The following is a 13,943-nucleotide window of genomic DNA, read 5'->3' on the forward strand; positions in this document are numbered from 1 at the left end:
TTTTTAAGACACTATCCTTTGTCAAATTTTTATGTAGTGTCAAAGAAGAGCATTGACAACTACTTGAAATAGCTGTTAAAATACTCCTTTTTAACTACATATCTGTGTGAGGCTGGATACTTTTCATATACTTCAATAAAAACAACCTATTGCAGCAGATTGAAAGCACCAACAAATTTGAGAATCCATATGTCTTCTATTAAGACAGATAATAAAGATATTTGTAAAAATTTAAAAAATGTCATCCTCCTCTACTAATTTTTATTGTTGTTTTGTAAAATACACTTCTTTTTCATTGACCTATGCTATTTATATTAATGTATAATGGGTTCTTTATTGTTATTTTTTTAGTGAATTAATATTTTTAAAATGTTATTTTAATTTTCTAATACAGTAAATATTAGTAGATATAATCTACACCTGATTGGGGTCCTCACTAATTTTAAACAGTGTAATGGGGTCGGAGACAACAAAATTGGAAAAGTTCTGCAGTAGCATATGGTGCTGGGACATGAATATTTGTTTGAAGATTGGTCACCCTCTCTTCTTGAATTAGGATTACTAGAAGCAACCAGCATGTTTAGATGAAAGATTGACCATCTCTGCTGGTTAGGAAATAGATTTTGAGAACTCCAACAGAGGGCAAGTGAAATTCGGCCAGAGGAAACATTCTGATATTAGCTTTGAGGCTTTCAAAATTGCTTTACAGCCCAAGCCACAGTAAGAGTCAGAAGTAGCAGGGAGTAGATAGGATTGTGTTTGTTCAACTGAGACTGTTTAGTTCATCTGTTACTTTGAATGCACAACACCCTGTGGGCCATTCATCCAGTCACTTCTGGCACACTCATAAAAAATGTCTCTCTTAGCCTCAATTACATGAGATACTAGCAAAGGGGTCTCTTGTAAAATACTAATTAATTGATGAACAGTTCAGTGCTTAACTCTGTATAAGACATCCCTCATCGTTCAATCTCAAGTACAAATTAAAATATTTTTTTATATGTTTGTTATCCAGTTTTGTTTTCTCTTTTGTAAATTGTCTGTTCATATCTTTTGGACTCTCTTAAGGCCTCCTTGTTCTTATGAATTTATACCTGTATACGCTCTTAATGTATTAAAATCTCTATATATTAAAGATTACTAACCTTTCCTCTATCACATTGATTGAAAATGTTCCATCTTGTTTGTTGTCTGTGATTAATTTTGTGGACTTAAAAAAATGAATATTGCTGTTCCCCCCACTTCTGCCTTCAAATTATAAGTTTTTTGTGGAAATTTTGGATAACTGTATAATATTTTGTTATGAGGAGGATCCTAATTTGTTTAACCATTCCCCTATTTTGTCCATTTAGTTTTTTTCTATGTTTTTACTGTTTTAAACAATGCTGCACTAAATATATCCATGCATTTTTTTGGTCTCTATTTAGAATATTTTCATAGATTAGCTTCTCAGAGGAAGAATTCAGAGTACAGGTACATTATTAATGCATGGTTGAATAGTTTATTTCAGACACAAAACTCTAGACACAGTTGTCAGCTATGTTCTTTTTTTTTTTTTTTTTAAACATATCTTTATTGATTTTAGAGAGAGGAAAGGAGGGGGGGGAGAGAGAAACATCAATGATTGGGCAGTCATTGATTGGCTGCCTAGCCGGCAACCCAGGCATGTGCCCTGACCGGAACTCGAACCCTGATCTCCTGGATCCTAGGTTGATGCTCAACCTCTGAGCCATGCCCGGCCGGGCATCAGCTATGTTATTTCTAAAAACAACCATCTGATTACTTGTAGGGCTCTGGTATATAGTCCCAGTACTAGGCTTTGGGACCAAACTTGGCAAGGCCAATGATTCCACAAATACCTCCCATGGGCTTTGTTAGGGGTTGGCCAACTTTTCCTATAAAGGGTCAGATAATAAATATTTTAGGCTTTGCATGCCACATGATGTCTATGTAGCTACTCAGCTCTCAACTGAGCTACTCCATTGTAGTGCAAAAGCAGCCAGAGACTGTGTCAATGAATGGTGCGTTCCAATAAGTTTATTTATGGAAAATAAAATTTTTAATTTCAGGTAATTTTTATATGTCACAAAATATTCTTATTTTTTATTTTTCCAACTATTTAAAACTATAAAATTTGTTCTCAACCTGCAAGCCATACAAAAATAGGCAACAGGTTTGATATGGCCTGTGGGCCATGGTTTGCCAATAGGCTATATTATTGGTGACTTGGTAATAGACATTTAGTATATTGGGACCTCTGGATTTACTGCAGTGATATGGTGAATTTATCAAGAAAGTCCTTAATATCAGTATGTATCTGATAACTTTCATATTTTGTATTTCAGCTGGAGTTAACCGAATTTCATATTGGCCTGCTGATCCAGAAATAAGTTTGCTTTCTGAGGCTTCTAGTACTGAAGATGCGAAGTTAGATGCCAAAGCAGTGGAAAGATTGAAATCAAACAGTAGGGCCCATGTGTGTGTCTTGCTTCAGCCTTTGTTGTGTTATATGATGCAGTTTGTAGAGGAAACCTCTTACAAATGTGACTTTATTCAAAAAATTGCCAAAACATTTCCAGATGCTAACATTGACTTTTATTCCAAATGTAGACAAGAAAGAATAAAAGAATATGAAATGTTATTTTTGGTTTCAAATGAAGAACTACATAAGCAGATACTTATGACTATAGGTTTGGAGAACCTATGTGAAAATCCATATTTTAGCAATCTAAGGCAAAACATGAAAGACCTTATCCTACTTTTGGCCACAGTAGCTTCCAGTGTGCCCAACTGTAAACACTACGGATTTTATTGTGACAATACTGAAAAGAGTAATGAAATTCACAATCAAAGTTTGCCACAAGAAATTGCAAGGCACTGCATGGTTCAAGCCAGGTTATTGGCATATCGAACTGGTAAGTCATATGATTAGTTCATGAACTAGTGATTATCAGTTGGGTTGTATTTATCTCAGAAGTAAAGTGGGGTTCATCTCATCTATGGTAGAGTTCATTTACTCTCAGATACTAAAGTTTTGCTGTTCGTACAATATAGAGAAGTTAGTGAGACCCTGAGTAGACAGCTCTTCTTTAGAGCAGTTTTAGTATTCCTTGTGGCCTTGTAATTTGGTGCTGCCTGCCGTGATTATCTAGGCTTCTTTCTGCTGCTTGTTTTTATCATTTCACTGTTTGTTGATCCCTGCACTAGAGATGGGACAAAAAGGAAGGGAGGGAACCAAATCATTCATTTTTGTTAATTCTTCAATATTTTATATGTATTCAATATTAGTAAAAACTTTGAAAATCTTTACAATATATGAATTCAAAATAACTAACAATCAAAGTAAAGGAATAATGGCACACTTTTTCCAACTGCTAGTATGTCTCCAATCGGCAAGTAGAGAAATCAAACATTTTTACATTATGATATTAGGTTATGCATGGGTACATATGTGAAAAGGTAAAATATTTATTGAGAATTTTCTTTATTGTGATAAAAGGTAGCATCTCTATTTCCAATTAGAGAACACTGTTTTCACATCTTACCAGATGTAAAATTGTCAAAGTAGAAGGATCAACACTTTTTTTGCTTTCTCCTATGCTTAAACTTTTTTTTTTAGTATATCTTTATTGTTGAAAGTATTACAGGCATCCCATTTTTCCCCCTAATTGACCCCCTCCATCTCGCTCCCACCCCCTCCCCAGACCTTCACCCTATTATTGACTGTGTCCATGGGTTATGCATATATGCATATAACTTCTTTGATTAATCTCTTCCCATCTTCCATCACCCACCCCACTCCCTCTGAAATATGACCATCTGTTGCATGCATCAATGTCTCTGCATCTATTCAGTTTGTCAGATTCTTTTGTTCATTAGCTTCTTCTTTAAAAAGACCCTTCAACATTTCATGTAGTGCTGGTCTGGTGGGTGGTGAACTCCTTTAGCTTTTTCTTATCTGTGAAGCTCTTTATCTGACCTTCAGTTTCAAATTATAGCTTTGCTGGGTAGAGGAATCTTGGTTGTAGGTCCTTGTTTTTCATCACTTTGAATATTTCTTGGCACTCCCTTCTGGACTGCAAAGTTTCTGTTGAGAAATCATCTGACAGTAGTATGGGTGCTCCATTGTAGGTAACTAACTGCCTTTCTCTTGCTGCTTTTAAGATTCTCTCTTTGTCTTTAAACTTTGGCATTTTAATTATGATGTATCTTGCTGTGGGCCTCTTTGCGTTCCTCTTGTTTGGGACTCTCTGTGCTTCCTGGACTTGTAAGTCCCCAGGTGTGTGGGGGGGTGGTTCTGTAATTATTTTTTCAATTGTTTTTCAATTTCTTGCTCTCTTTCTTCTCCTTCTGGCACCTCAGTAATATGAATGTAGGACCGCTTGAAGCTGTTCCAGAGGCTCCTAATACAATCTTCATATTTCTGGATTCTTTTTTCTTTTTGCTCTTCTGGTTGGATGTTTTTTGTTTCCTCATGTTCCAGATTGCTGATTTGATTCTCAGTGTCCTCTACACTACTGCTGATTCCCTGTAAATTATTCTTCATTTCAGTTCGTGTAGCCTTCATTTCAAATTGGTACTTTATTATATCATCTGTGGTCTCACTTGTTTTCATAATACTCTTACTAATATGTTTGAGCATCCTTATGTCCATAATTCTGAAATCTGTATCTAGTAGCTTGCTTAGTTCTATTTCATTTAATTCCTTTTCTGGAGATTTCTTCTGTTCTTTCCTTTGTGACATGTTTCTTTGCCTCCACATTTTGGCTGCTTCCAGGTGTTTGTTTCTGTGTATTAGGTAGAGCTGCTATGTCTCCTGGAATTTGTAGAGTGGCTTTGTGTAGTAGGTGTCCTGTAGGGTCCAGTGGCTCAGCCTCCCCAGTCATCTGAGCTGAGCCTTCTAGGTGCTCCCCTGTGTGGGCTGTGTGCTCTCACCTGTTGTAGTTGAGCCTTGGTGTTGTTGGCATCACTGGGAGGAATTGACCCCCAGGCCAATCGGCTGTGAGGACCAGCTGCAACTACAGCCAAAGAACTGGTGTGCTGGAGACACCCCTGTGGAGCAGGATTTACTTTAGTGGACCTTTGGTGTTCACCAAGTGCACCCCTTGAGTGTGTCACTTGTGGATGTGGTAGGGTTGTAATCCAGCGTGGTCGAGTCTGACCACCAGGTGCGCTGTCTCTGGGGCCTCTCGGGAGGTGCAAAGTCAGCCTGTGCCAGTGCCTTGCCCAGCGCCACCCAGCATGAGCTACACAGCAAAGCATAGTTGGCTGCTACTTGTGCTGGGCTTGGAGGTGTCCAGGAGAGGCCAAGCTATGAGCCAATGCAGGCTGCCGCTAGTGCCAGGCCTGGGGCCACTTATCAAACCGTATGGGGCATGCTGCTGCTTGTTTGAGAGATTTTAGGAAAGTCCTAAGCATAAGGCTCGGGAGGCCACTTGCACAGAAAAGCCACTGGAAATGGCCTGGATGAGCCTGCAGGTGGGGAGGGGCCAAAGGTGTGAGTCAGGTGCTGGCGATTCAAATATGGCGCCTGCCTGCCGGCTGTGTGCGGGGAGAACTCGCCAAAGGAGCAGTGGCCTTTGCCAGCTCCTCTGCTTGGGAGAAAGCTGCCCCTCCACCTCTCGCCCTGATTTCAGGGAGGTTAGTTCCTCCCCAAGTGCCCTAGGTTCCTTTCAGGCTGCTGTTGGGTGCTGGGGCTCAGAGGGAGCGCGTCTGAGTGAGTCCGTGCGCAGGCCCTTTAGGAGGAGCTGCCTGGGACTCCCGCCACCTCTGCGTCCTTCAGCCACAGTCCCCACTGGTTTTCATAGCCTGAAGTTATGGGGACTTCTCTTCCCAGCCCTGGAGCCCTGGGCTGGGGGCCCTGAGGTGGGGCTGAGACCCCTTGCTCCTCCAGGAAACCTCCACCGCCGAAATTGCCTCCCGGGTTTAAACCGCAGCACTGGGTGTGGGCCCGTGGCCGTGTCTCCATGATTCAGCCCCGATCCACCTGCATCTCCGCCCCTCCTACTGGTCTCATTGCTCCTTCAGTTCTCTGGTTGTAGGGTTTCTGTTCAGCCAGATTTCAGGAGGTTCTGAGTGATGGTGGTTCTGTAGTTTAGTTGTAATTTTGATGTGGTTGTGGGAGGCGGCGGGTACAGCTGTTATCTACACTGCCATCTTGTTTCCTCCCCCAGAATCATCACTTTTTAAAATGCAACCTTGAAATAAGGAAAAAATGCAGGCAGGAGGAATAGTAGAGTAAGATTTGATGAGTGGAGTATAGTAGGATATTTAAAAATTTATCCCAAGAAAGAAGGAAAAGAGAAAATCTTCAGAAAAGGTTCATGTAAATGCCATTGGCCTGCAGTGTATTCTAAACAAAGACCATGGGTCCAAGTAATTTCAGTAGAATGAAGGTTCTCACCTGGCAGCATATCAGAATCACTGAAATTTTATTAAAAGACAAATGCTCAAATTCCAACCCAGACTAAACGAAGTCCCTAACGGTGTGGCTTAGGCTTATAAATTTTTAAATTTCTGCAGGGAACTCTGACATTCAGCAGGGCTAATAATCACTCAGTTCTTATCAACTCAAAAATTTGGTTCTAGCCCAGCCAGAGTGGCTCAGTTAGTTGGAGCATCGTCTTGTGCACCAAAAGATTGCCAGTTCGATTACCTATCACGGCACATACCTGGCTTGAGGGTTTGATCCCTGGTCCGGGCACATATGGAGGCAACTAATTGATGTTTCTCTGTCACATTGATGTTTCCCTCTCTCTCTCCCTCCCTTCGTCTCTTTAAGCATATCCTCAGGTGAGGATTAAAAAAAAAAAAGAGCCCTGGCCGGTGTTGCGCAGTGGTTAGAGTGAGGGTCTCACACATGGAAGGGTTGAGGGTTTGATTCCCTGTCAAGGGCGTGTAACTGGGCTGCAGGTTTGATCCCTGGCCCCAGTTGGGGCGAGTGTGGGAGGCAACCAATTGATGTCTCTCACATTGATGTTTCTTTCTCCCCTTCCCTCTCTCCCTCCCACTGTCTAAAAATCAATGGAAAAAATGTCCTTGAGTTAGGATTAACAAACAAACAAAAAGAATTTGATTCTACTACAGGCATAAGCTGTATGATGCCAAACAACTATCAAGTAAAAGTCTAATTTAATGTAATTATCTTATATGTGGGCTATACATTAGTCTGTTTGCCAAAATCATCTTTATTCTTCTTATTATTATTACTTATTAAGTAATTCTTATTATTAAGTCATTATTACTTATTAAGTAATTCTTTTCTAAACCATTCTTGGAAGACAGAAACATAAATGGGAACAGCTGTTACAGCTATAATTCATTAATTTTTCTTTGCTACTGAGATTCAGAAGATTCCAGAGTGAGGGTAAGCTGGGGAATGTGAATATGCCTTTCTTTCACTCAATCTCAGTACTTCTTGCTTCTCATAGAACTGTATGATTAGTTCAGAGACGATGTATGATTCCAGTGTTTAAAATGTTTACATATAAATTTGTATATATGTTTTTTATTGGCTATTCGAATTATAAATCTATCCACTATTTCTGTGCAGATTTTTTTACATAAAGCCATGCTTCTGCACTTGGTGGGCAATTTAAAAGACTTTTCAAGGTTAATTTTTTTTGACCATGTATGACTTATTTGCCTGGAATCCAAGTCCTAAATAGGATGCAACTCCCTGTCCTGCGCTGCACTCCGTTGTGGGCTCTTCTGGGGAAGAGACCATGCCTTCATCATCATTTTTTCCTTAGCACTAAGTACAGTGTGTTGAATGGATAAAGGAAATCTTTTTATATCCAAAGATAAATTGTCCATAATCCCTTATCCTAAACCCTTAGAGCCAAATGAAAAAGAATTCAGAATGTAGATTTTAGAAAGGTAATATGGTGCATATACTGTATATTACACAGCACTCCTGGGGAGGTCTTGGGGCAGTAACTTGTAATCAAACACATTTACTCAAATGGAGTAAAATGTATGAATATTTGCATGAAATTTTTGGTTAGGTGTAGCCACAAAATAAGTGCATCGAGCTTTCAAAAAAAAAAAACACACCCAGAACTTGATATAGCGGATTTCAGATAAGGAATTCTGGACCTGTACTCTTCATTGATGATAAATAGTAACAGTAACAATTTATCAATCACCTATGATATGCTCAGCACAGAGCCAGGCTATTTATGTACAGATCTCATTTAACATAGAGGACAGTCCAGCAAGATAGATATCCCCATGAGAGGGTGTTCTTCTAATAACTTAGACTTTTAATTTCACACTGTTTAGTTTACTTTGATGACTTTATTTTATTCTAATTAATAGGTGAAGAAACCGTTCTATTAAACCATTTCATTAAAAAAATATACATAATGCCCAACAGGAGTGGCAGAGCAGTTGAGAATCAACCTATGATCCAGGAGATCATGGTTTGATTCCGAGTCAGGACCATGCCCAGGTTTCGGGCTTAATTCCCAGTGGGGGGCATGCAGGAGGCAGCCAATCAATGACTCTCTCATCATTGATGTTTCTGTCTCTCTCTCTCCTCCTCCCTTCTTCTCTCTCTAAAAATCAATTAAAAATCTTAAAAAAAATAAAATTTGTTTAGGCTCTAGGAGAAAAAAAGAGTTAGGAAGCCATTACATCTTACCTACCTGGTTTAAGTGTGATTTTTTAATCTCTTTTTTGGGGTCCTGTTTTCCCATTAAACTAGGCATTTTCCAAAGCTGAGGATTATACCTGCCTCCTAAACCACAATGTTAATGACAAAAGTAGGTTGGAGTAGCCAAGAAGTTTAATGTTTCAAATTATAACTCGGTGGTTCTCAGCTTTTAACAGAGGGAATGATCTTGAGAAATGCAGATTCCTGTGTCTCCCTACCTTCCTTGGAGAGGTTGATTTAGGGCATTTCCATGGGAGACAGGAGTCTGCCATTTTAACAAGCTGCCAGTGAGTGATTCTGATACAAGTGGCCTGTGGACCACATGGATAAACCCTGCCATGACCACAGAATTGGGAGCTAAAATTACCATGTCTGTGTTCTAGAACCGTAGTTATCTGACTTTTAGTGATCAGAGAGTCTCAGGAGTTTGGCTCAGTGATTATAAGTTGACTTTTCCTTCAAAGGTATACAGAAAAGACACTGTGAATGACCAGAGCAATTTCTGTAAAAACAGACATGAAAAGCTTTTTGAGAATCTACCTAATCTGTCAGCTAACCTTGGTACTGGGTGAAATCTACTCCATCTAACATGAATGAAATTTCATTTTTATTTTAAAATATACATGGTAAAGAATATTCTCATGGTGTGATTAACCTTAGATAGGCAGTAGAGTTTCATGCTGGTGGAAAATCACATTTCCCCCCCCCTCTTGACAAGGTTTAGTCTGTCCCCAGACTGAAACAAAAAGTGGCTCCTGAGGTTAAAAAAACGCAACATGAAAAATACTCAGTGTACATAGTAGGAAAAGTAGGCTCTTAATATGAAGAATTTGTATTTCAGTTTTATATTCTGTTTCAGATTTATGCATGTATTAAGTACAACTTTACTTCCTATAAAGGTTTTGGTTTTGCAGACAAATATACTCTTATGTTTATAACTTCTGCCACTTTCCTTAGAAGTGATCATAAAAGCCATAATTCTTTTCCCCACATGTCTTATTCTGTAGGTCTTAGAAGGAACAATATTTTGGTTACACCAAAATCCCTTTTATGACAGTATCCACTCTATAGAGTAAGCCCTCCTCCCATATACTCTATTCATCACCAGTGTATTAATTTCCTGCACAGCACAGCACATAGTGTTTCCTTGTTCCTGTCTTCCTTCCTCATCAGACAGACTGTAAGTTTCATAATATAGGGACTTCTGTTTCCCTCACCCTGTATACTCGGGCATTCAGTAAAGGGAAATGTTTGCTATGAAATTCTTAATGTCAAAGGGAAGGGTAGAGGAAAGGCAGGTTGGGTCTGGAGGGCTAAATTTTTTGTCACTTAATTTCTTGCCTGTTTTCTCATCTAGAAAAGGAAATTTCATCTGCTTTACCTTTAGGGTAAAAATGAGATAATAAGTAAAAAGTGCTTAAAATAAATTATACAAATGCTTTGTAATTAATTTTTAAACCCTAGCTTGCTTGAACTTAAGTTGAGGAATTTTCTTATAGTATTGTAACTTATGAAAATTAACTTATTTGTGAGGCATCCTAATTTTTAGTACATAGGTGGAATAAAGTTTCTTTGTATGTTTACTAGAAAAATAAATATTTAAATATGTTATCATTGGAAGGGTTAATAGTAAGGAATTTGTAGGGGGAAGCCACAGTTTCATTTAGTCTTCACCAGTATGAAAATGTTCTAGCATAAGTTCACAGGTGATTATTATTTTCTCTGTAAATGTACCTACTTCACTGCATTAGTCCCTTATTAAGAGCTTGATAAATACTATGGTTTTCATAACTAAGGTATAATTGTCTTAGAAATTTGTAACTCACCCATGTATTAGTAGGAGGACAAAGTCAATGCTTTATATGTAGAACTTCTCTTTTGGTTTTCAGATTTTCTGTTCAGTATTAATGGTTTTCAGAAGTACAGCTTTACTTCTTGCAGAGATTTTGGTTCTGCAGGAAAATTATAATCTTACTGTTGATTTAGAAATGAGCATGATGTCACTAACTTGGCTTTTTTTACTCCCTAAAGACAAATTATAAAGGTGAGGGAGAGGACAACATAGTATTTAAATCAAAATCCCCTTCATGGACTTTCCAGCAATATAAATATATGAAAGCCCATAAATATTTGTTTATGTTTGTATTATACATCTGAACATTTTTCTTAGCAAGAACTTTATATGAAATGTATTATTCATGATTAGAGTACAAAAAATTCTAGAAGACAGACTTAATTGTTGTGTGAATGGTTATTACATTAAATCCATTAGTTCAGAAACTTGTTTTTTAATCAATTTTATCATTTGTTAGAAATAATCATTTAGAAACTGACTTGTTGGTGGAGAATCAATAGTTACACTCAATTCTGGTTACAGCTCTGAAGTCACCTGACCATGGATATTGCCATTTTAATGATCTCCACATATAAATCACATGTGACTGAGTTGGTAGTGACAATGTCTAGTTATTTAGTATCTATTTCCCATAATCCAGACTTAAAAGTATTTATTTTAGGGTTTTCTATAATTTGTGAAATGTCAAGAATTACTGCTACATTTAGAAAGTATGTTTCAATAAATATGTTTTTATTTTTGGAAAAATGTATTTCTGAAACTAAGAAATTGACTTTTTACTGAGTTAAATGCCATTTATCTTTCAGAGGATCATAAAATAGGAGTTGGAGCAGTCATTTGGGGAGAAACAAAATCTGTAAGTATTAAAATAATTCTTTAAATATTTAACCTTGATTTTCTTTAAATATGGTTCAGCCTTAAACACATTACATTTTATTGACCCATAGTCATAAATATTTTGTATTGGTGATTTTATGTTCTATAAGCATTTCTTTATTCCCTCAACAGTTTTCTGGATAGATTCATTCCTTTAGCAAACATTTATTAAACACCTTCTACAGGGCAGGCATTGTGCCACAGTTTACAGTGGGGAGTTAAAGACCACATTTTCTGCCCTTCATGGCCTTCTTTAGTCGAGTATACAGACAGAGAAGTGAAAAAGAGACTGGTATGTAAGTATGATTATAACGTGATACCATGAAAGCACAGGGGGGAAACCTTAACTCTGCTTGGAGAAATGAGTAAAATATTCTTGGAGGAGCTAAGATGCTATTTGTCTTGAAGAATGAATAGGGATTTACCAGGCAGAGCAAGTTTGTGGGACTGGAAGGATAACATGCAGAGGTAGGGTGTGTGAGAGAGAATGGGAAAATGCAAGTGATTTGGCATGTTGAAGCCCAGTCTTATGTTTAATACTGTAGCAGAAAATATTGCTTTGGACCCTGAAGAATTTTTTATTTAGTGTAAAGAGTTTGGGCTTTATCCTTTAGATAGTGAAATAGACTAGCACAGTGCTAACCAGCAGAAATAAAAGGCAAGCCACATATTTAATTTAAAATTTTATAGGACCCGTATTTAGAAAAATTGATTTATTTTAAGAATATAATCTGATATGTCCAGAAATATCATTTCAACATGTAATCCATATAAAAGATTATTAATAAGACTTACACCGAAGGCCAAGAGGATGCCACAGTGGCTTCAAGAGGGAGAGTCATGTGAATACACAGGGAGAAGACATCTCTCTACAAACCAAGGAGAGAGCTCTTACAGGAAACCAACCCTGCCAACACATTGATCTTAGATTACAGAACTTTGGGTGGATCCATGATGGTGGTGGAGTAGGTGGAAGCTACAGTCACCTCTTCTCAGGACCTAACTAGAATTAGAACTAAACTTAGAAGAATCATCCTGAATAACAACTAAAGACAAGCTGAAGAGAAGCCTTATAACCAAGGACTTACAGAAGAAGCCACATTGAGACTGGTGGGAAGGGCGAAGATGCAAAAAGGGTTGGCCTGCTCCTATGGGCAGCAGCTGAGATTCTGAAGGGATATCTCAGCTTTGGAAGGGGGAGTTCCCCTGAGAAGTGTGGGGTCTAAACCCCTAGCTGGGCTCCCCAGCCCAGAGCACCAGTGCCAAGAGCACAGTCTTGGCCTGTGTGGCTCAGTGATTAGAGCGTCAGTCCAAGCACCAAAGGGTTGCAGTTTGGATTCTTGATCAAGGGCACATACCTGAGTTGCAGGTTCGATCTACGGCCCCCATTGGGGCGCATGCAGGATGCAACCAATCGATGTGTTTCTCTCACATTGATGTTTTTCTCTTTCCCCCTCCCAGCTTCCCTTTCACTCTCTCTAAAAATCAATAGAAAAAAATATCCTCTTGTGAAGATTAACAACAAAAAGAGCCACCCACATAACATCTGGTTGTGAAATGCAGTGGGTTTTCTGTCCACCAGGGAGAGATGGCTAGAGACACAGGCATCCTCTTAAAGGGCCAACACACAAAATTTCATTTACAGTGACTAGAGTCCCGTGAGGAGAGTCTAGGGTTTGTGGCTCTGGGGAAAGGGCTGAAAGGACAGCCTTCAGGATCCCTGTGCTGAGTCATTTGCCCATACCACAGACACTGTCTTTCTTGGGTGGAGCACACCCCTTAGTGTGGCATCAGCCTGGGGGAAAGCGATAACCCCGCCCTCTAGACTCCCTCTAGACCCACCCTGCAGAGTTTATACACTCTGAGGAGTACAGCCAGAGGCTCTTTCTGTGTCTAAGCTTATCAGGCAGCCCAGAGGCAGAGGCAGGTGGAGGCAGATCTCAGGGTGCCTTAGGACTATGCTGACCTGTCCCTGGGCCTGGTGCTGGTAAAAACTGGCCTTGGTGTGTAGCTTGGTCCTTCCTGTGAGCACTCAGGCCCAGCATAGGCAGCCACAAACTGTGAATCACTGGTAGCTACAAACAGGTTTCCCAGGCCAATTACAGGCAGTGTCTGACACTGACCTGCACCAGAGTTCATCTCAAGAGGTCCAGAACCACCAGACCCAATGCCCACCTTCAGACAACAAAGAAGGTTCCAATAAGCTTCACAGCAGCATGTCGAAAAGGAGATCTCGGCTGGCACCAAATCCCACTGAGGAAAATTCTGCTTTGCGTGGACAACACCTGCACAGCAACTCACGTGCTGTGCTTGGGACTGAGCCTCACAGTCAGACAGCCTGAGGGTCGATTTCACGTATGAACAGGGCAATAGCAATCAAGACTCAGTGACAACATGAGGGCCTATGTAACCTAAACAAGGAACATTCCCAGAGCACCCAGCTCAGGTGACCAAGAAGGCTGCATGACCAAACCCCAAAGGACACCTACTGCATAAGGCCACCCCACACAGACTGGGAGTCAGAGCATATCTACCTAATACATAGAAGCAAACACA

At 39.4% G+C, this 13,943-nt stretch overlaps 1 protein-coding gene across 7 annotated transcripts in view; it reads left to right on the forward strand.

The window, feature by feature from the left end:
- Positions 1 to 13,943, forward strand: part of CDADC1 (cytidine and dCMP deaminase domain containing 1) — an 84,561-nt gene that overhangs the window by 29,509 nt on the left and 41,109 nt on the right. For all 7 annotated transcript variants that reach the window (XR_013998136.1, XR_013998137.1, XM_081128062.1 and 4 more), the window contains exons 5-6: positions 2,346 to 2,915; positions 11,318 to 11,367. Coding sequence is in view for 5 of the 7 variants with exons in the window: in XM_081128062.1 (XP_080984188.1) it covers positions 2,346 to 2,915; positions 11,318 to 11,367 (620 nt within the window). In the remaining 2 variants the exon portion in view is untranslated. The remainder of the gene's footprint in view (positions 1 to 2,345; positions 2,916 to 11,317; positions 11,368 to 13,943) is intronic.

This window comes from Miniopterus schreibersii, assembly GCF_964146895.1.
Source record: "Miniopterus schreibersii genome assembly, chromosome: 2".
In the NCBI taxonomy this organism is placed as follows: Eukaryota; Metazoa; Chordata; class Mammalia; order Chiroptera; family Miniopteridae; genus Miniopterus; species Miniopterus schreibersii.